Below are 21115 nucleotides of genomic sequence, written 5' to 3'. Positions count from 1 at the left end.
TTTAACATAAATGAAGGCCAGATCACTGCCCTCCTTGGTCACAGCGGAGCTGGAAAAACGACCCTGTTAAATATTCTCAGTGGACTGTCGGCCCCAACGTCAGGTGAGAAGACAATCATGGGCAAGAACATGGGCAAATGACTTAACGGCGCATTTCATTAGCTAATTTGTTTTGTTGGTTAATTTCAATAGTTAATAGTTTCATTAACTACTAGTCACACTCAAGTACTTAAGAGAAAAGTTTTACAGGTTTCTTCAAGTTATTCTTTTAATAAATGTATGCCCTATTTTTTTTAGGAAAATCTCTGTCGTTTAAATATTTCAAGATAAATAGCTTTATGTTTACCAATTGGCATTCCAACTGGTTCAAGTGAACTTTGAACATTACATTTTTAGTCAATAGTGTATTCCTTATAGGTACAATATGCCTATAAGATGCTAGTGAGGGGCGCCTGGGTGGCTCAGTCAGTTAAGCATCCGGTTCTTGATTTTGGCTCAGGTCATGATCCCAGAGTCATGAGATTGACCCCCATGATGTCCTCGGGCTCTGCGCTGAGTGTGGAGACTGCTTAAGATTCTCTCTCCCTCTACCTCTCCACCCTCAAAAAAAAAATAAAATGAAAGATTCTAGTGATTGACATACATTGTTTTTCACTTTAAAATATCTTGAATGAAATGTGATGTGTTCTCCTGATGCTGTCAAGTGTTGTCTTGATGATGACCATCAACTTTTCTGCTTCTAGGTGCAGTCACCAGCTATAATCACAGCCTCTCAGAAATGGCGGACTTGGAAAACATGAGCAAGCTCACTGGAGTCTGTCCACAAACCAATGTGCAATTTGGCTTCCTCACCGTGAGAGAAAATCTCAGGCTTTTTGCGAAAATAAAAGGGATTCAGCAACATGAAGTGGAACAAGAGGTAGAGAAAAATATTAGATGTCACACAGCCATGAACATGAAATTGTTTATCTACAAAATTCTAAATGTATTTGTGTTACTTCTACATGGTTCATCATCAAAAGGGCAAAAGGCCCTTTGCAACGAACAGCAAAATGATTGTGTTGTTGTTTTGTTTGGGGTGTTGTTTTGTTTTGTTTTAATTTTTATTTGTTTTTGAGAGACAGAGAGATACAGAATGCAAGTGGCGGGGTGGGGGATGCAGAGAGAGAGGGAGACATGGAATCTGAAGCAGGCGCCAGGCTCAGAGCTGTCAGCACTGAGCCCGACGCAGGGCTCCAGCCCACGAACCATGAGATCATGACCTGAGCAGAAGTCAGATGCTTGACTGAGCCACCCAGGCTCCCTAAAAGTATTTTATAACAAACATGCTGGGTTTTGAACTAAACATCCTTTTCTTTTCTTTCTTTTCTTTCTCTTTTTCTTTTTTCTTTTTTTTTTTTTTTTGATTAGGTACAACAAGTTTTAAGGGACTTGGAGATGGAAAATATTCAAGACATTCTTGCTCAAAACCTAAGTGGTGGACAAAAAAGGAAACTCACGTTTGGGATTGCCATTTTAGGAAACCCTCAGGTAAGTGGGGCCCAAACCACTGGTGAATGAGTTTGAGGACTCTGGAACGACTGTATTCAATCGGACTACATGTGCCAATGGTAAACGTAAGAGAACTATTCAAATGCAAAATTACGTACTAAGATGTTTCGCCCAAATACATTTACACATATATTCCATTCTCAAAAATGTTTGCCCAAAAGGGGAAAATGATTTACATTTCTCTACGGTGCAGGTTTTGCTTCTGGACGAGCCAACCGCTGGATCAGATCCTCTTTCAAGGCACCGCGTATGGAATCTTCTAAAAGAGAGGAAATCCGATAGAGTCATTCTCTTCAGTACCCAGTTTATGGATGAGGCGGATATTCTGGCTGGTAATCATTTTTCTTTTCTTTATGCTCCACATATAAGTGAGATCATACAGTATTTGTCTTTTTCTCTGACTTATTTCACTTGGCCTAATGCCCTCAGTTTCCATTCATGTCATTTCCTCGTGGTTCTTGACTTTCTTTCATGTATCTTAGTGAGAAATTAGGGCGCCTGTGTGCAATATGTGTAGATAAATTCCCACACAATTGCCATGTATGTGACTGTCATGAACCGAGACAGGAGACTCCTGCTGTCATCCATTTGAGTGTCCACATGTCCATGTACATTGTCCCCTAGATGTATTCGGAACCTCTTGCAAAGTAACTCATTCGTTGTAAATACATAGCATATTCTTAAATATATCTTCTGTTTTATTCAGTATAGAGAATATGAGGTGCCTGGGTGGCTCAGTCCGTTATGCCTCTGACTTCGGCTCAGGTCATAATCTCACGGTTCATGGGTTCGAGCCCCACGTAGGGGTCTGTGCTGACAGCTCAGAGCCTGGAGCCTGCTTCAGATTCTGTGTCTCCCTCTCTCTCTGCCCCTCCCCTGCTCACGCTGTCTCTCTCTCTCTCTCTCTCTCTCTCTCAGAAATAAACAACACATTCAAGAAAAGAAAAAAATATTTAAAGAGACTAGAGAAAAAACTAACATATCATTTTAGTTATTGGAGGACAATGCAACTGGCTCATCTATGACCAGAAATAGAATGCAAATATTTGAGTGGGTCACGCTCCTGAAATACATTATTTATTGATGGATTTGTTCTCTGATAAACGAGAGAATTACCTCTTAATGCAACTTACTGTTTTTCTTTTCTGCTTAGATAGGAAGGTATTTATATCCAACGGGAAGCTGAAGTGTGCAGGCTCTTCTCTATTCCTGAAGAAAAAGTGGGGCATCGGCTACCATTTAAGGTACAACCTGTATTGTGGGGGAAATGTTGAAATATATCAGGGCTAGGAGATCTCAGTGTGAGTAAGTTAGAGAAGGCTACAAAATTATGAAGACCAGTTCAAGAGAGCTGTGTTAGAATGACCCCACAACCGATCTTTCTTAGCTGAAGGACAGGTGGGATTGTAGACACGGAGAATAGAAGGATGAGTCGCTTACGTTTAAACACATCACTTGCAAAGAGAAATTTAGCGATATTCCAGCCCTTTCTCATCATTCTTCCAAGGCTTACTTTCGTTCATTGTGACGATTTCAGTAGTCTCCTCTCTGTTCCCCTTGACTTCATCTTCTCCCTCATTCCTTTCTATCTCCTTCTCTTCCTGATAATAATTAGTATCGTTATTTAGTAATGTCTATCACTTATTCCATGTTGGCTAAATTCTAGGTTCTTGCTAAGATAATTTATGGATGGAATATTCATATAATCTTATTTAATCCCTCAGATAACTGCAAGAAGATAGTATTATTAGCCTCTGACATGTTAGAGAGTTTTAATAATCTGCCCAATCTCACATCATTTATAAGTGGTAGAATAAGATTATAGATGTGATATGAATCTCTTCCTATACTTCCCACTAAAATATTAATATTTCCTAAAACATAATTTAAATCATTTCATTCTCAGGGGTTAAATGTGGTTAAGTTCCCTCCATTATTTAGTCTGAGTGTTTCACCTGATCAAATCTACCATCCCATCATGACTACTTAGTCTAATCTAATCAAGTCAGTACCTTCCAACTAAAATGAACCACTGTGAGAAACCTGGATGGCTCAGTCAGTTAAGTGTCCAACTCTTGATCTCAGCTTAGGTCTTGATCTTGCGGTTGTGACTTTAAGCCCCACATTAGGCTCCATGCTGAGCACAAAGACTACTTACAAAATAAATAAATAAATAAACTGAATCACTTGCTGTTTTCTAAGTATGTTCTGTGATTTTGTTGTCTTCCTCTGCTTAAAGTAGGATGTCTGTTTGCAATGTCCTCCTCCAACCCATTTTAACCAAGTTCAAATCCTATCCATTCTTTTTTTTAAGTTTATTTATTTATTTTAAGAGAGACAAAGAGAGAGAAAGCACATACAGGAGGAGTAGAGAGAGAGAGGGAGAGAGAGAATCCCAAGCAGGCTCTGTACTGTCAGCACAAGGAGCCTGATGCAGGACCTGAACTCATGAACTATGAGAACATGACCTGAGCCTAAATGAAGTTGGATGCTTAATCGACTGAGCCACCAGGCACCCCCAAATCTTATCCATTCTTGAAATTTCTTTTTTGAATATTTTCTCCTTAGTAAGCTTTATCTTTTCTGGAGCCCTGAAAGCACTATTTTGAATTGTTGCCTTAGGCAATTTAATTAACTTCTTTGATCCTCAGTAGTTTCATTGATGTAACAGTGGTAATAATACCCACATTGCAGTAAAGGCTAAAAATACTGAATAAATGAATGCTTGACAAGGTGCTAAGTGTTTAACTGACTTAGCTCAATTTCCCTCATTTACTTCTTTTTTTTTTTTTAATATTTTTATTTATTTCTAGCAGAGAGAGACAGCGTGAGCAGGGGAGGGTCAGTGAGAGAGGGAGTCACAGACTGAAACAGGCTCCAGGCTCTGAGCTGGCTGTCAGCACAGAGCCCGACGCGGGGCTCGAACCCACGAACCGCGAGATCATGACCTAAGCGAAAGGCGGACGCTTAACCGACTAAGCCACCCAGGCGCCCCTCCCTCATTTACTTCTATACTTTGGTGCTTTATATTACTGTTAGGTTCCAAACTCCTCTAGGGAATGTACTGTAATCTTTCTGTTTGGGATCCTGGATAGCATATCACATAGGGCCTTGGAAACACAGAATAGTTTTATCTAAAATGGATTTTTTAGGTTTATGTCATCAAAGTCAACTATGATGCCCTCACCATTCCGTAGCCTCAGTAAATTTTGATGAGTGTGACTAATAATGGTGTTTCTAAAATCCAGTGATGGGACACCTATGTGGCTCAGTCCAATAAGCATCTGACTTTGGCTTGGGTCATGTTCTTGAGGTTCATGGGTTTGAGTCCCATGTTGGGCTCTGTGCTGACAGCTCAGAGCCTGCAGCCTCTTTCAGATTCTGTGTCTCCCTCTCTAACCCTTCCCACTCATGCTGTTTCTTTCTTTCTTCCTCTTTCTTCCTTTCTTTCTCTTTCTTTCTTTCTTTCTTTCTTTCTTTCTTTCTTTCTTTCTTTCTCTTTCTCTCTTTCTCTCTTTCTCTCTTTCTCTCTCTCTCTAAAATAAGTAAAACATTTAAAAAGTTTTTAATAAATATAACCCAATGATTCATGAAGAATTTTATTGTTCTCACCACAAAGACAGATCAGCTTTTACTTGAGTAATTTTTGGACCAAAAAAAAAAGATAAAATTAGCTAACATATTCAGAGTTTACTCGGTGCAAGGCTCGGTATGATCACATGCATACTTGATTTTAGTCTGTCTTTCGAGATTCTATGAGAGCTGACTATTGGCAAACTTAATGGAATTTTGATGGAAATTTGGAAACTAGATGCCAGAAGACATTAAGCCTGAGTTCTGGAATCTGTATCAGTGGGACCTTAGGACCACGTTCTTAATGACTGTACCAGTCTACCTCTGACTTTGTTTTCACCATGTTCATAGTTTTAGCAAAGCCCCCTTTAATGCAGAGGATTATGCAAAACAGAACTTTTGGATAGATGGAGACCAAATCAGGCATTTCTCCCACCTCCCCCCAGCCAACATCTAGCTGATATATCTCTTTCCTCCAAACAATAATCCTTGAGTTATTATTTCTAACACTAGTGCCTCTAGATTATACAGTTTGGACTATATTACTGTGGACTATATTTGGACTATATATTTTTAAGGCTTGCTTATTCTATTATACTATATGCATATATATTTTTGTCTCATAAATATTGTGAGAAACATGCTACAATTGTTTGTAGAGATGGTGGTGGATAAAAANTCACCACAAAGACAGATCAGCTTTTACTTGAGTAATTTTTGGACCAAAAAAAAAAGATAAAATTAGCTAACATATTCAGAGTTTACTCGGTGCAAGGCTCGGTATGATCACATGCATACTTGATTTTAGTCTGTCTTTCGAGATTCTATGAGAGCTGACTATTGGCAAACTTAATGGAATTTTGATGGAAATTTGGAAACTAGATGCCAGAAGACATTAAGCCTGAGTTCTGGAATCTGTATCAGTGGGACCTTAGGACCACGTTCTTAATGACTGTACCAGTCTACCTCTGACTTTGTTTTCACCATGTTCATAGTTTTAGCAAAGCCCCCTTTAATGCAGAGGGAAAATGCAAAACAGAACTTTTGGATAGATGGAGACCAAATCAGGCATTTCTCCCACCTCCCCCCAGCCAACATCTAGCTGATATATCTCTTTCCTCCAAACAATAATCCTTGAGTTATTATTTCTAACACTAGTGCCTCTAGATTATACAGTTTGGACTATATTACTGTGGACTATATTTGGACTATATATTTTTAAGGCTTGCTTATTCTATTATACTATATGCATATATATTTTTGTCTCATAAATATTGTGACAAACATGCTACAATTGTTTGTAGAGATGGTGGTGGATAAAAATGGCTTTAACACACTCTTTTTAAATGTCAGTTTGCATCTGAATGAAATGTGTGATCCAGACAGTGTAACATCACTTGTTAAACAGCACATCCCTGATGCCAAATTAACAGCACAAAGTGAAGAAAAGCTTGTATATATTTTGCCCTTGGAAAGGACAAACAAGTTTCCAGGTAACAGAACGTAGAGACCTTGATGATTTTTAATGATGTTGCTAACAATAACAGTGGCATTAAGAATGATGGCTGATGTCTTTAGGCTTGCTAAGTGCATGGAACTGTGCATTAATCATTTCATGTTCCCCAAAGTCACTGCTCATATTAGCCCCTGACATCCCCAGGTCACCGACGAGTAAGCTGAACCAAAAGATGCTAAATATGCTTCAAATGGCAATATGTGCAGTTAAGATCTGTACTTCCTATAGCAGGAGAATATCCAGGTAAAATTAGGAATACTTAGGACATTTGTTTCAGGACCGAAGGAGAGAGTGTGGTCCGGACAAAGAGAGGCCTGTGAAAAGAGCATAGAGTTCTGAATGGGAGCTAAGGGAGTGGCATGCTCTATGTAGATAGATGGTTTTATTATCAACACCATGACACAAGGTTATAATCTAAATTAACTGAATAGTAATTACGATCCACCAGCATGTGGCCAAAAATTCACAACTTGGCTGCAAGTACAAAGGCCCAGAAGCTCATTGCTGTTCCCACTTTTCTATCTGGTCTCTCAATGTGCTTTTATTTGCCAAGAGTTTTGAGGTAGATTGCGTTTTTAAAGTGTAACCGTAAATATGTGTGTATTTGGACTTCAAGGGGTTTGCCAACTTTTAATGGAGGTTACTGGCTCTGTTGCTGCCTGCTTGAATCAATACACCTGCCATAATAATCATGGTTAATATGGAGATACAGCACCAGACAGTAGAGTGCAGTGGTTGAAAGCTGGAATTCTACAGTCAGACTGGGGAGATTCGAATCCCAGCAAGGCTGTTATTAGCTCCGTTATGCTGGGCAGGTTATATTACTTTTCGGTACCTCAGTTTCCTTATTTGTAAATGGATAAATGATAATTTATCCATTATCATTTGGATAATGATAGTCTGAGCTTTATAGTTCCTCGGTTATGAGGATTAGATGATTATATATTTAAATTGCTTGTTAAAATATTAAATATAAACACAGCACCTGGAATAATGCCTGACGTAGAACCTATGGTAGCTCACAAAGTCTAAAACAGCCTCAGGTCTGGGAGATGCTGCCAAGAAAGACACAGAAGGAAGTAGTGCTGGCACAGACGACCACAGGGGAAAGGAAGGAAACATAAGATAAAAACAGAGAAGAAGGTAAATCATAAGAGACTCTCAAACACAGAGAACAAACTGAGGGCCGATGGAGGTAGGGGGGTTGAGGGGTGGGGTATATGGGAGGTGGGCATTGAGGAGGGCACTTGTCGGGAGGAGCAGTTGGTGTTCCATGTAAGCGCTGAATCACAGGAATCCGCTCCTGAAGCCAAGGCCACATTGTATGTTAGCTCACTTGAGAATAAATTTAAAAATAAATAAATAAACAAGACAAAAATAAAAATAAAAAAATAAAACGACGCGTCAGCATTTCATGAAATGAAATGAGCGTCATGCTCATTTCAAATATGTTGAGAAATGATGAAATATATTTAACTTAGAATCAGTGAAGTAACTGTTCCATGCACATACCATGTCTGATACATGTATACTTAAGCAAACAGAAATCTTTATGAAGTCCACAAACCCAAGTGGTCCATGGTTTTTAAAAAAAAATTAATACAGTTTATTGTCTAGTTAGTCTCCATATAACACCCAGTGCTCATCCCAACAAGTGCCCTCCTTCGTGCCCATCACCCCTTTTCCCCTCCCCCCACCCCCATCAACCCTGTTTGCTCTCAGTATTTAAAAGCCTCTTGTGGTTTGCCTCCCTCCCTCTCCCCAACTATTTTTCCCCCTTCCCCTCCCCTATGGTCTTCTGTTAAGTTTCTCTTGTTCCACAGATGAGTGAAAACATATGGTATCTGTCTTTCTCTGCCTGACTTATTTCACTTAGCATAACACCCTCGAGTTCCATCCACATTGCTACAAATGGCCAGATTTCATTCTTTCTCATTGCCATGTAGTATTCCATCGTATAGATAAGCCACATCCTCTTGATCCATTTGTCAGCTGCTGGACACTTAGGCTCTGTCCATGATTTAGCTATTGTTGAGAGTGCTGCTATGAACATTGGGGTACATGTGCCCCTGTGCATCAGCACTCCTGTATCCCTTGGGTAATTTCCTAGCAGTGCTATTGCTGGCTCATAGGGGAGTTTTAAATGCATTTCAAAGGGGGATATACAATTTAGAGAAAGGCTGAAAAAGAACCAACCTTTAGAACTCATTGGAAATCATGACAATACATCTGTATTTTTATTTATATAACACACTGTTAAGATACAAACCTTTCATTTCTCCCAATATTTGAATTATCTTTTATTCTACTTCCCAACTACCCAACTACCCCCAAATTATTACCAGTATCTTAAAAAAAAAAAAGCAACCTTTAAAATCCCTATAAAGACACACCTACCTTCTTTGAGGACTCTATGTAAATTTCATATCATGGCCAGAAGCTGGAAAAGAGAGACAGAGCGAATGCAAAGTTACATGCATACTTTGTCTTTTCCTTTAATTTATACATTTTTTTAAACTAGGGATGATTGCATAGCACGTAATTATTTCTACAAACATTAGTTCCTTTGCATTTGTTATTAAACTCCTACCAGTTATTCCTAAGAGCATTCTTCTCACAGTTTATGGAATAATATTCCTGAATTAATGGGGTTTTAGGATTGGACATTTCCTACCTTAGTCAGTTTGAGTTGTTGTAACATGAACCATAGACTGGGTGCTTACAAACAACAGACACTTATTTTTCACAGCTCTGTAGGCTGGGAGGTGTCAGATCTGGGTTCTGGTACAGTTGGGTGCCAATGAGATACATTTTGGCGGTTGCAGAGTGCTGACGTCATGGAGTAACATGGCAGGGAACAGGAAGACAAAGCCAGCTTTCTTGTGACTCTTTCAAAGGCACAAATCCCATTTCTGAAAGTACCACCCTCAGGACCCAATCTGATCCTAATTCCCTTGCAAAGCCCCCCACCTCCTACTGCCATCACACTGGAGGGTAGGGTTTCAACATATGGATTTGTGGGAGGTACACAGCATTCAGTCACTTTATTATGCTCCCCGTAATCAAACAGAATTAATTTTAAACAAAACATAATATTTTTTTAAAGAACGCTGCATATGTAGTTTTCTAAGAATGAAACATAGATGTTTACAATTTTGTACCCAAGACACAAAAACACGTTGTATAGGTTATTTTAGAAATAAGGGAATGTCTGTACCATAGCTGTTTCTTATGAATGCTTTTGGCCTATCACACATGTGTTCTGTTGTTGAAATATATAGCTATTCTCTATCTCATAACACATTATGTTTTTAATATATTCTTGTGCTCACTTTTAGATCTTTACAGGGATCTCGATAGACGCTCTAACCAGGGCATTGAGAATTATGGAGTTTCCATGACAACACTGAATGAGGTATTCTTGAAATTAGAAGGGAAATCAGCTATTGGTGAATCAGGTAAAAAAGGAAAAAAAAAAGAAGCTTTAATTTCACCTTTCTGTAGAATATCCTATCTTGAAAATACACTTTGAATGATGAGGTTTTATGGTTTTGGAGCTGTTCTGATTCAGTCTGGTCTAGAGAAAACTTAGAGCAGAATAGAGATGTATTTCTTCTGCCTCCTTCTTCCCTTGTCTCTCAATGCTGGGCCCCCTCTTGAATTCCTTATTTTATTAAGGGTGTGGGCTATAGCAAGGCACGAGACTATATCCTCATGGAGCAGACAACAAATCTGTAATCTAAGGGCCACAGAGAAAAGAAAATTAGAATTGTACGTTGACAGTTACTTTTCTTGTATCATTTTGAGAAAATCATTCCAATGTCTTCAGGTTCCATTGTTGTTGTCAGAAGATTTGCTGTGAGAATAATTAGCATTCCTTGGAAAGTCCTCTCTACTTAATCTAAGACAATTCCTTTCTTCTGATTTATGTATCATCCTACTTGGTTTACTCTTTGCTATGTTCTTTTATTTTTTTCATTTTCTTTTTTTATTGATTGAGTGGGTTTTTAAAAATACCTCTTTCTTGGGCACCTGGATGACTCAGTCAATTAAGCCTCAGACTCCTGATTTCAACACAGGTCATGATCTCACAGTTATGAGATCAAGCCATGTGTGGGCTCCAGGCTGAGAGTGTGGAGCCTGCTTGGGATTCTCTCTCTCCCTGTCTCTCTGCCCCTTCTCTCCTCCTACATGCATGCTCTCTTTCTCTCTCTCTCTCAAAATTAAATAAATAAACTTAAAAAATATCAGGAGGCCTGGGTGACTGAGTCAGATAAGCATCTGACTCTAGACTTCAGCTCAAGTCATGATCTCACAGTTCATGAGTTCAACCTCTGCTGTTAGCTCAGAGCCCACTTGGGATTCTCTCTCCCTCTCTCTCCCCCCCAATAAATAAATATTTAATAAATAAATAAACTTAAAAATCAAACTCTTTTTCTCTTTTATCCATTTTTGAAGTTATATACTTTTGATTATACTTAACTTTTAATAGACATATATTATCACTTTCTAAAAGTCTAGAGTATATCAGTTTCTCTAGGCTTGTCTTCCGAAAGAGGTCACTTTTTTTTTTAATTTTCAACCATGGCTACTAAAAAAAGTATTGTCTCTGCCAATTTCATATTGTTGGAGGGGAATTGAGAAGGTTCTATGTATACCAGCTTTTTCACCTCAGTCAGAAATACTAAGATAGCTTATCTTTTGCAATGAGTAGATTTTTCTAGGCTAAATATGGATTTCTTTTCATGGGTCTCCTTAGAATGAATTAAGTCCTTTAAAGCTGTAGACACAAAGCTTTTTTTTTTTTTTTTTTGTTAAAGAAATTAAAAAGGGCATCTGGGTGGCTTGGTCAGTTAAGTGTCTGACTTTAGCTCAGGTCATGATCTTATAGTCTGTGTTCGAGCCCCATTTCCAGCTCTGTGCTGACAGCTCAGAGCCTGGAGCTGCTTCAGATTCTGTGTCTCCCTCTCTCTCTGTTCCTCCCTCACTCACACTCTATTTCTCTCACAAAAATAAACAAAGATTAAAAAAAGTTTTTTAAATAAAAGAAAATACAAGATTTCTTTTATTATGTCATTAGTTTTTCTTCTTGTATTAGACCGCATTTATTTATTTATTTATTTATTTANCAGTGCATTAAGTGTCAGGCTTTGGCTCAGGACATGATCTCACAGTTCATGAGTTCAAGCCCCACATTGGGCTCTGTGTGGACTGTTCAGAGTCTGGAACCTGCTTTGGATTGTGTGCAACCCCCCCTCTGAAACTCCCCCCCCAAAAGTAAATAAACATTAAAAAAATTTTTTTAAGTTGCTCTAGTAATGTCATGACTTAGGTTATTCACATTTTTGCCCAAGATTTCTTTTCTTTTTTAATGTTTTATTTATTTCTAGGAGAGAGAGAGAGAGAGAGAGAGAGAGAGAGACAGCGTGAGCAGGGGAAGGTCAGAGAGAGAGGGAGTGACAGACTCTGAAACAGGCTCCAAGCTCTGGGCTGGCAGTCAGCACAGAGCCTGACGCGGGGCTCGGACCCACGAAGTGTGAGATCATGACCTAAGCGAAAGTCGGACGCTTAACCGACTAAGCCACCCAGGCGCCCCTTTTGCCCAAGATTTCTACTCTGACACCCTTTGGTGAAAAGATAAGGTCAGAGAAAAATATAATAAAGCACATCTAAAATGACACATTATAAATTCCTGCCTCTATGTTTTACAGATACTGGAATTGGGGGAGAGTTACAAAGTCCTGGGACAAAGCACACAGGAAGCCTTGTTGAGTTAGCACAAGTCTTGTCTTCCTTCAATGAAACAAAGAAATTAATCAGTGGCCTGGCCCTCTGGAGGCAGCAGCTCTGTGCAATAGCAAAAGTCCGCTTCCTCAAGTTAAAGGGTGAAAAAAAATCGCTGTTGACCATGTGAGTACCTGAGTGTTTCAGATATGTTTCATCAGTGCTCTCAAAATAAAGAAAAACAAAGGAAAACTTCTGAGGTTAATTCCAGTACTAATGGTCTTTTATAACCCAGAAAGCAATTCCTAATTGCTTTGATGGGTATGTCACTAAACAAGGTAAAGTTTAGGCTTTCTCTGCTAATTTCGCACAGATAAGAATCTGCTCTTATCAAAGGGTTGAAATCATGTTTCAAAAGCATGGAAGTTAGCATGTAGGTCCCATCCCCCAAGCTTACCTCTTTACCCAAAGAGCTCTGGGCCAGCCTTTATCTTAGCCAAGGATTCATGCCACTGTCTGGAACCCTCCTCATGGTTCACACATTTCTCTGTAGCTTCAGGCTCTTCATTGAGTAATACTTCCTTGAAAAAACCCCTACTCTGCAGGTAGGACTCATTCATTGAAAAAAATATTTGTTAGCACCTCTGCATAACACACTGCATTACGTATCTGTAACACTTATCAAAATAAATCAGGCATGAGATCTGGCTCCTGGGGGTGATTAGAAGTAGACTAAAAATTACAGTACAAATTAGACAATACTGGCAACCAGAGCATTCACTATGAGAAAGATTATGTCCCAATATGGGCATCAGAAAAAACAATGTTCTGTGAGGGAGAAACTGAATCTGGCCTAGGAAAGTGTAACGGTTAGCTAAGGAAAGAAACGAGGATGGAAATTCAGGCAGAGGGGGAGGTACTGAGTCTGGAGACAGCTAAAAGGTCAAAAGAATTGTTATCAATTTGAGTGAATTGCAACATAAAGCACACGGAAAAGTAAAAATAATTTTGATAACATATTACATATACCTGAGGAGTTGGGCTTTGTGAATAATGAGGAAATACTGACATTTTATGTTTTACTTGAAAAGGTGATTGACTTCGTCAGAACAGATTGCCAGGGAACCTAATTGGGCAACAGCAGCACAAAATGGTTTGGAAATAGTAGACCCTGGAGATCAGGAAAACAGTCATTAAGGACAATATTGCAAGAGGTCAGGAAGGAGATCATTAAGATCCAAACTGGAAAAGTGGAAGAGAAGATGTTTTTAGGCCCGTAATAATGATGATACGATAGACATTTTCAAGCATTCAGAAAAGGGACTTTCACAGAGACAAAGGAGTGGGAAATGATAGGTCCTTGGAACTTGGAGGGTTTATGAGACAACGTTGTCATTGGGAACGGGAGGGGGAAAGATTCAGTGCAGTAATATGCCAGGGTGCTGGTGACATGCCGGCAAGCAGTGGTCCAGAGAAAGGAAGAAATGCAAAATGCAAGCAGAGGGTGAAGTGGGAATCAGAGAGAGATTTAAGAGTCCCACTCAGCCAAGGGCGCCTGGGTGATTCTGTCACTTGAGCATCCAACTTTGGCGCAGGTTGTGATCTCATGGTTCTTGAGCTCGAGCCCAGCAGGGGACTCTGCTGTCAGTGAGCCCGCATCAGATCCCCTGTCCCCCTCTTCCGGTCTCTCTCAAAGATAAATAAGAGTCCTACGCAGCCAACATCATGAGCTTGAATGACACTTCCAAAAGGGAAAGGCTGGGAGGTGGAGGCATTTAAAGAGATAGAAAGACCAAGCATAGAGATGTAGAAGCCATTTCGTTCTAGAAAGAAGAAATGGGAAGGAGGCGGGAAGCATGATTCATTTGTTTGGTTAGTGTTTATAATTTATTTCTATTATAATATCCATTATCTACCCAAAAGTCTACAAAAGCTGCTATAGATGAATTTTTTTCTTTTACATTTTCCTCCATGCAGATTACTGCTTTTTGGCATCAGCTTTTGCCCTCAGCTTTTGGGACATCTGTTCTATGAGTTATATCAAAAAAGCTATTCTTGGGGACTGACTCCTGACATGTACTTCCTCTCTCCGGGACAGCCACCTCAAGCTCCTCTGACGCTCTTACTGGTCATCAATAAAACAGGTAAACATGAGGCTAAAATGTCACTTTTCAATGTTGCTCCTGTCAAGAGATTCCCCAGACAGCATAAACCATGAGGGGGACAAATAAACTCTGTATGTTTTAGAAAACACGTATGAGGCCAAGCAAGCAATTAATTTAAAATATGAAAAATTCAAGACTGGGGAGTTTGTTTTAGGTACACGTTTTTGCAAGGTTAACTTGAATCCTAACGTGTACTGCGCCGAGCAACAAAAGGGGTTGTTGGTAAATCACTGACTGATCTTTGAGGTCTTTCCATAACATTCTTTAAGCACTATGCATTCTTGGGGTCTAGGAAAGCATCTGTTCTAAATTTCTAAGAACATCGAAGATCTTTAAGAATTATAATGTTAATTTTAAATAGTATTTCTACATGAACAGAAATTATATGTAAATGGCTAGGCTCGAGGTAAAGTCATCTTGTCACGGTTTTGACATCAGAATGGATTTGGGTATCACATCATCAATGATGCCTTTCTAAGGAAATCCTTAGTCGGTTATTATGGTACGCTTTGGGTGACATCATTTAGTTTAGTTGTTTGTTTTTTTTTTTTTTTTAGTGTTACTTGACCATTGTTTTACTTCACTTTTGCTTCTTTTGATTTTTACCTTCCTGGTAGGGTCAAGCATTGATAACTTTATACATTCACTGAAGCGACAGAACATAGCTTTGGAAGTGGATGCCTTTGGAACTAGAAATGGCCCAAACGAGCCATCATACAATGGTGCTATCACTGTGTCAGGTGATGACAAGGTATGCTGGGTGCTGAGCTCACCAAAGATGGGGTACGAAGGCCATTTGAATCACACGTAACAACTGACATGAAAGGCCAATTTAACACAGATGGGATAGATCTCATTTTTAGAGGAGAAGCTGTACTATAATTATATATACAATAACATATAATGAAATGCTGTTTGATTTCATTCCTTATTAAATGGTATGTGCTGCTGCTACTCATAATGAGTTTAAATCTTATCATCCGCTGTGTTCCGTTATACTCACTAATTTAAATCATATTCTCAATTGGATTTCCACTCAAATGACATTCTGATGAATCCTCTAATAATAAATCTGATTAATATGTATTATGAACTTCAGTTTCATTCAGAAAAAAATCAGTTCTCAATTTTTGCAGTAGACTTTTGTGTATTTTTATGGGGAAAAAGCTCAAGTCTTACTTGCTAAACTCTACAAATGGGTCAGATCTTCAGGTAAGTATTTATGCTCAGCTATCTGATATTTTTTAAAAAAAGCCTTCATTTCCTGCAACTTGCAGTTCATGAATCAGCATCAGCAGATTACTTAGGAGCTCGTTTGAAGTGCAGACTTGGGGACACCTGGGTGGCTCAGTCAGTTAAGCATCTGACTTTGGCTCAGGTCATGATCTCACAGTTTGTGAGCTCGAGCCCCGTATCACTTCGGGCTCTGTGCTGGCAGCTCAGAACCTGGAGCTTGCTTCAGAATCTGTGTCCTTCTCTCTCTGCCCCTCCCCCACTTGTGCTCTGTCTCTCAAAAATAAATAAATGTAAAAAACAATTTTTTTATTAAAAAAAAAAAGAAACGCAGACTCTGAAACCCCACTCCACACTTACTGAGCATCTGCACTTAAGATCTGCAGGAGGTTAGTATGCTTACTGAAGTTTGAGAAAGACAGCCTTATTTGGCAATTGGTGTATTTGGCAAGATTGGTGTATTTCATATAAAAAGTGAACTTTCTATGGGGTGCCTGGGTGGCTCAGTCAGTTAAGTGGCTGACTTTGGCTCAGGTCATGATCTCATGGCTCATGGGTCCAGGCCCCACATCTAGCTCTGTGCGGATAGCTCAGAGCCTGAAGCCTGCTTCAGATTCGTGTCTCCCTCTCTCTCTGTTCCTCCCAGGCTTGTGCTCTGTCTCTCTGTCTCTCTCAAAAATAAAGAACAATTAAAAATTTTTTTTAATTGAAATTTCTGGCTTCTCTTGAAAAACCCCTCCATGGGTAATCCTGGCAGTCTGCATTTAGAATTGCAAAACAGTTACCAAATTTAGACTTGGACTTCACTCATCTGTATACTGTTATCTCCACGCTGCTGCTTCACTTAGGTATATTATCTGCCCAGACCCTGTGGGAGTTTGGGAAGAGATCCCTGTGGTAGACAAATGAAAAAAGATGACAAGACAAAATTATACATATAAATCACAGCACGTAATTGTCACAAAGCTTGACCATTCGCAACTTGGCAGAGAGCTAACTTTCAGAAATGATTTCCATTTCAATAATAAAGTTAAAAGTTACCGGGGCGCCTGGGTGGCTCAGTCGGCTGGGCAGCTGACTTCGGCTCAGGTCATGATCTCGCAGTTTGTGGGTTCGAGCCCCGCGTCGGGCTCTGTGCTGACAGCCAGCTTAGAGCCTGGAGCCTGTTTTAGATTCTGTGTCTCCCTCTCTCTCTGACCCTCCTCTGCTCACGCTGTCTCTCTCTCAGAAATAAAACATTGAAAATTTTAAAAAAAATTACCTTCAGGGCACCTGGGTGGCTCAGTCAGTTAAGCATCCAGCTTTGGCTCAGGTCATGATCTCCAGTTTGTGGTTTGAGCCTCCCATCGGGCTCTGTGCTGACAGCTCAGAGCCTGAAGCCTGCTTTAGATACTGTCTTCCTCTCTCTCTCTGCCTCTCCCCCACTTGTACTCTCTCTCTCTCTCTCTCTCTCAAAAATAAATAAACGAACTTTAAAAAAGTATTTGGGTCTCCTGGGTGGCTCAGTTGGTTGAGCGTCTGACTTCAGCTCCGGTCATGATGTCATGATTCTTGAAATTGAGCCCCACATCGGGCTCTCTGCTGTCAGTGCAAAAATCCTGCTTCGGATCCTCTGTCCCCCTCAGTCTCTGCCCCTCTCCCATTCGCTCTATCCATCTCTTTCAAAATAAATAACAAATAAACTTAAAAAAAAAATTAATAGAAATTACCTTGGATCAAACTAGTTCTTGGTATGTCTTAATCAGGTTAGTTACCAGTGTGCTCAGAAAAACAGTTTTAAAGAAATGGCATTCTAGGGTGCCTGCGTGGCTTAGTCGGTTAAGCGTCCGACTTTCGCTTAGGTCATGATCTCGCGGTTCGTGGGTTCGAGCCCCGTGTCGGGCTCTGTGCTGACTGCCAGCTCAGAGCCTGGAGCCTGTTTCAGAGTCTGTGTCTCCCTCTCTCTCTGACCCTCCCTGCTCACGCTGTCTCTCTCTCTCTCTCTCTCTCTCCTAGAAATAAATAAAAATATTAAAAAAAATAAAGAAATGGCATTCTTTATAGCAATAAACATTGCTTTAAGTAATTATATTATATACAATTCACATGATTTATTTATGATTGCAAAACTGCATGCCCAAATAATAATTTACTTGTATTCTATTTTCCGGATTTTTAAAAATATTTATTTTTGAGAGAGAGAGAGAGCATGCACACAAGTGGGGGGCGGGGGAGAGAGGAGGACAGAGGACCCAGAGCAGGACCCCGCACTGAGAGCACAGAGTCCGACGCGAGGCTCAAACTCACGAACTGTGAGATCATGACCTGAGCCGAAGTCGGACGCTCAACTGACTGAGCCACCCAGGCGCCCCTACCTATATATGCTTTTTATTTGGGGGGTTAGTAATTATGTTATATATGTATATATATATGTCCTATGGTTTATAAAAGATAGATATCGATGTAACACTTATTTTACTGTATGTTTTCCCCATTTTATTAAGATACAATTGATACACAGAACCGTATAAGTTTAAGGTGTTCAATATAATGACTTGAATGACATACACAGTGAAATGATTTTAAAATGTCATTTTAAAAGAGAATTTACATGCAACAGTACTACTGCATGGTCCGCATTTGTGAAAGCCTATGTTTTCATTACAACAGCCACCTGCCTTCTACTTCCAAGTATCCACACATTCTTAATTTTTTTAATAGTTTATTGTCATGTTGGTTTCCATACAACACCCAGTGCTCATCCCCACAAGTGCCCTCGTCCATGCCCATCACTCTCCCTCCCCTCTCCGCCATACCCATCAGTACTCAGTTTGTTCTCAACATTCAAGAGTCTTTCATGGTTTGCCTCCCTCTCCCCCCGCTTCCCCCCTTCTTCTCTCCTACGGTCCTCCGTTAAGTTCCTCCTAATCCTCCTATACGTGCAAACATATTGTATCTGTCCTTCTCTGCCTGACTTACTTCGCTCAGCATAACACATGGCCAGATTTCATACTTTCTCATTGCCATGTAGTATTCCCACACATTCTTAATTTATAAAACGAATGTATCACACTTTGAAAGAAAGCGTACTATCATGTTAAAGACACATTGCTCTGTGAAGTTTTATGGTGTTGTTGCTAAAAATCACCTGAGGCGTTTTGTTTTGTGAGAATTGAGGCATAAACAGCCACCTGGCCGATGCTATGGCCAGGAAAGAGCAGAGAAAGACCTCGTGGTGTATCGGAAATGAATCAAATAATATGACGAATGGGGATATGAACCACAGCCAGAGCCTTAGCTTGCTTGTACTGTTAACAATTCCAATGATTTTCTACCATATCCCTTCATTAAATTTTGTGTTTGCTTCCTGAGGACTTAGGATGCATGTTTGTTATATTTCAGGGTCACAGATTCTCAATAGCGTGTAATACCAAACGGCTGAATTGCTTTCCTGTCCTCATGGGTGTCATCAGCAATGGGCTACTTGGAATTTTGAATTCTTCAGAACGCATTCAGACGGACAGAAGCACATATTTTGAAGTAAGTATAAAAGTTCCTCACTTATCTCGAGCCCTAAGAAGTTTTCAGGAAGACACTTGAAATGCTTACATAATATGGATTTTTTAAAATAATGTTTATTTAATATTTTGAGAGAGAGAGCACAAGCAGGGGCGGAGCAGAGAGGAAAAAGAGAGAGAGAGAGAGAGAGAGAATCCCAAGCAGGCTCTGTGCTGTCAGCACAGGGTCCATCACAGAACACAGTATCACAAACTGAGATCATGACCTGAGCCAAAATCAAGAGTCAGACGCTTAATCGACTGAGCCCCCCAGACGCCCCAACATCATGTTAATTTTTGTGAACTTGTCCTTGAATACATGTATGTTTTACATGCATATTGTTAACATTTCTGCATTTATACACACACACATATATACATACACACGCTATCTAACAATGATTATGTAACATTGCAACCTGAATTGGGTGGCTTAGAGTCGATGGAACAGCAGAAAATATAATTAATTGGGAGAAAGAAATGATGGCTTTTCCTCTTAGATCTGTCACCATCTGTGGCACTGGGTAATGAGACCTCATTGAAATAGCCAGTGTCTTAAAGGACAAACTATGTGGACTTCTTAACAACTTGACTTCTGTAGCCTTTGGTTCAGCAATCCACAGAAAAATACAGATAAAGTTTTCATCACAAGGTTTCTTAAGAAGTAAACAAGGCATTGTAAGCACCAGGTTCAGTTGATTGAGTTATTTTAAAGATTCATAATAAGCACATAAACATAGAAAACCACAGGCACTCAGTAAATTGCTCTTATTAACACAATTGCTCTTAATATTATTTTTCTTGGGAATACAACAAGTTTCCATTAAAGAACATTCAGCTTTGACTGGATCGGAGGACAGATTGAATTAGAGCTAGAAGCAGTTCTTATTTAAAATATAATTTCCTTGGGGGTGCCTGGTGGCTCAGTTGGTTAAGTGTCCAGCTCTTGATTTTGGCTCAGATCGTGATCTCACAATTTGTGAGTTCGAGCCCTTCATCAGGCTCTGCACTATCAGCATGGGGATTCTGTCTTGCTCCCTCTCTTTCTGCCTCTCCCCTGCTCATGCATGCTCTCTCTCTCAAAACAAATAGATAAACTTTTAAAAGATAAATAAAAATTAAAAAAATATATAATTTTCCAGGCCTGCTGACATCCTGAGTCAGAATCTTCACAGTGGGGGTGGGTGTGAAGATCTATCACCTAGGCATGTTGAATCTCCCTTCACCTTTTTGATTATTTTTATAGTTTATTTATTTTTGAGACAGAGAGAAACAGAGCGTAAGTGGGAAAGGGACAGAGAGAGAGAGACAGAGAGAGATAAAATCTGAAACAGTCTCCAGGCTCTGAACTACCAGCACAGAACCCGATGTGGGGCTCGAACCCACGAACTGTGAGATCATGACCTGAGTCGAAGTCGGAGGCTTAACCAGCTGAGCCACCCAGATGCCCCTCCCTTCGCCTTTTGAAATGATACCTTGGGCCTACTCTGAAACTTCCTGGTCACTTTTTGGTATTAAGACTTATTCCAGTGCTGTCCAAAACTTCAATTTCCTTTCCAATTCAAACACCACAGGGTCAATTTGTTGACCTAATGGATATGGACTGGGGTGGGTGGGTGGTGGTGGACTTTGGTCTTTATTTTCCCCTCTTATAGTCTAACATCTTGGAGCAGGAAGGAGAGAGTGATCTTGCTCTAAACTCCCGGAACCCCCTTCTGAGTAAAACGCTGCTGGAGCTGGAAACAGCAAGGAAGGATGGAGAGATTAAGACAGAAAGAAATGGTGTTGTGGAGACATCCCTTCTTTCTCTAGTTGTA

General features: G+C 39.9%; 1 protein-coding gene across 1 annotated transcript in view; it reads left to right on the top strand.

The window, feature by feature from the left end:
* Window positions 1-21115, top strand: part of LOC144244936 (ATP-binding cassette sub-family A member 9-like) — a 60888-nt gene that overhangs the window by 16017 nt on the left and 23756 nt on the right. Inside the window, exons 13-23 of the mRNA XM_077780280.1 lie at window positions 7-103; window positions 744-919; window positions 1411-1530; window positions 1745-1883; window positions 2705-2795; window positions 6478-6617; window positions 9979-10098; window positions 12352-12550; window positions 14342-14508; window positions 15147-15280; window positions 19144-19281. Coding sequence (XP_077636406.1) covers window positions 7-103; window positions 744-919; window positions 1411-1530; window positions 1745-1883; window positions 2705-2795; window positions 6478-6617; window positions 9979-10098; window positions 12352-12550; window positions 14342-14508; window positions 15147-15280; window positions 19144-19281 — 1521 coding nt within the window. The remainder of the gene's footprint in view (window positions 1-6; window positions 104-743; window positions 920-1410; window positions 1531-1744; window positions 1884-2704; window positions 2796-6477; window positions 6618-9978; window positions 10099-12351; window positions 12551-14341; window positions 14509-15146; window positions 15281-19143; window positions 19282-21115) is intronic.

Source organism: Crocuta crocuta, unplaced genomic scaffold (assembly GCF_008692635.1).
Source record: "Crocuta crocuta isolate KB4526 unplaced genomic scaffold, BGI_CrCroc_1.0 scaffold288, whole genome shotgun sequence".
Taxonomy (NCBI): Eukaryota; Metazoa; Chordata; class Mammalia; order Carnivora; family Hyaenidae; genus Crocuta; species Crocuta crocuta.
Note: the sequence above shows the minus strand (reverse complement) of the source record. Positions and strands in the feature narration are given on the sequence as shown.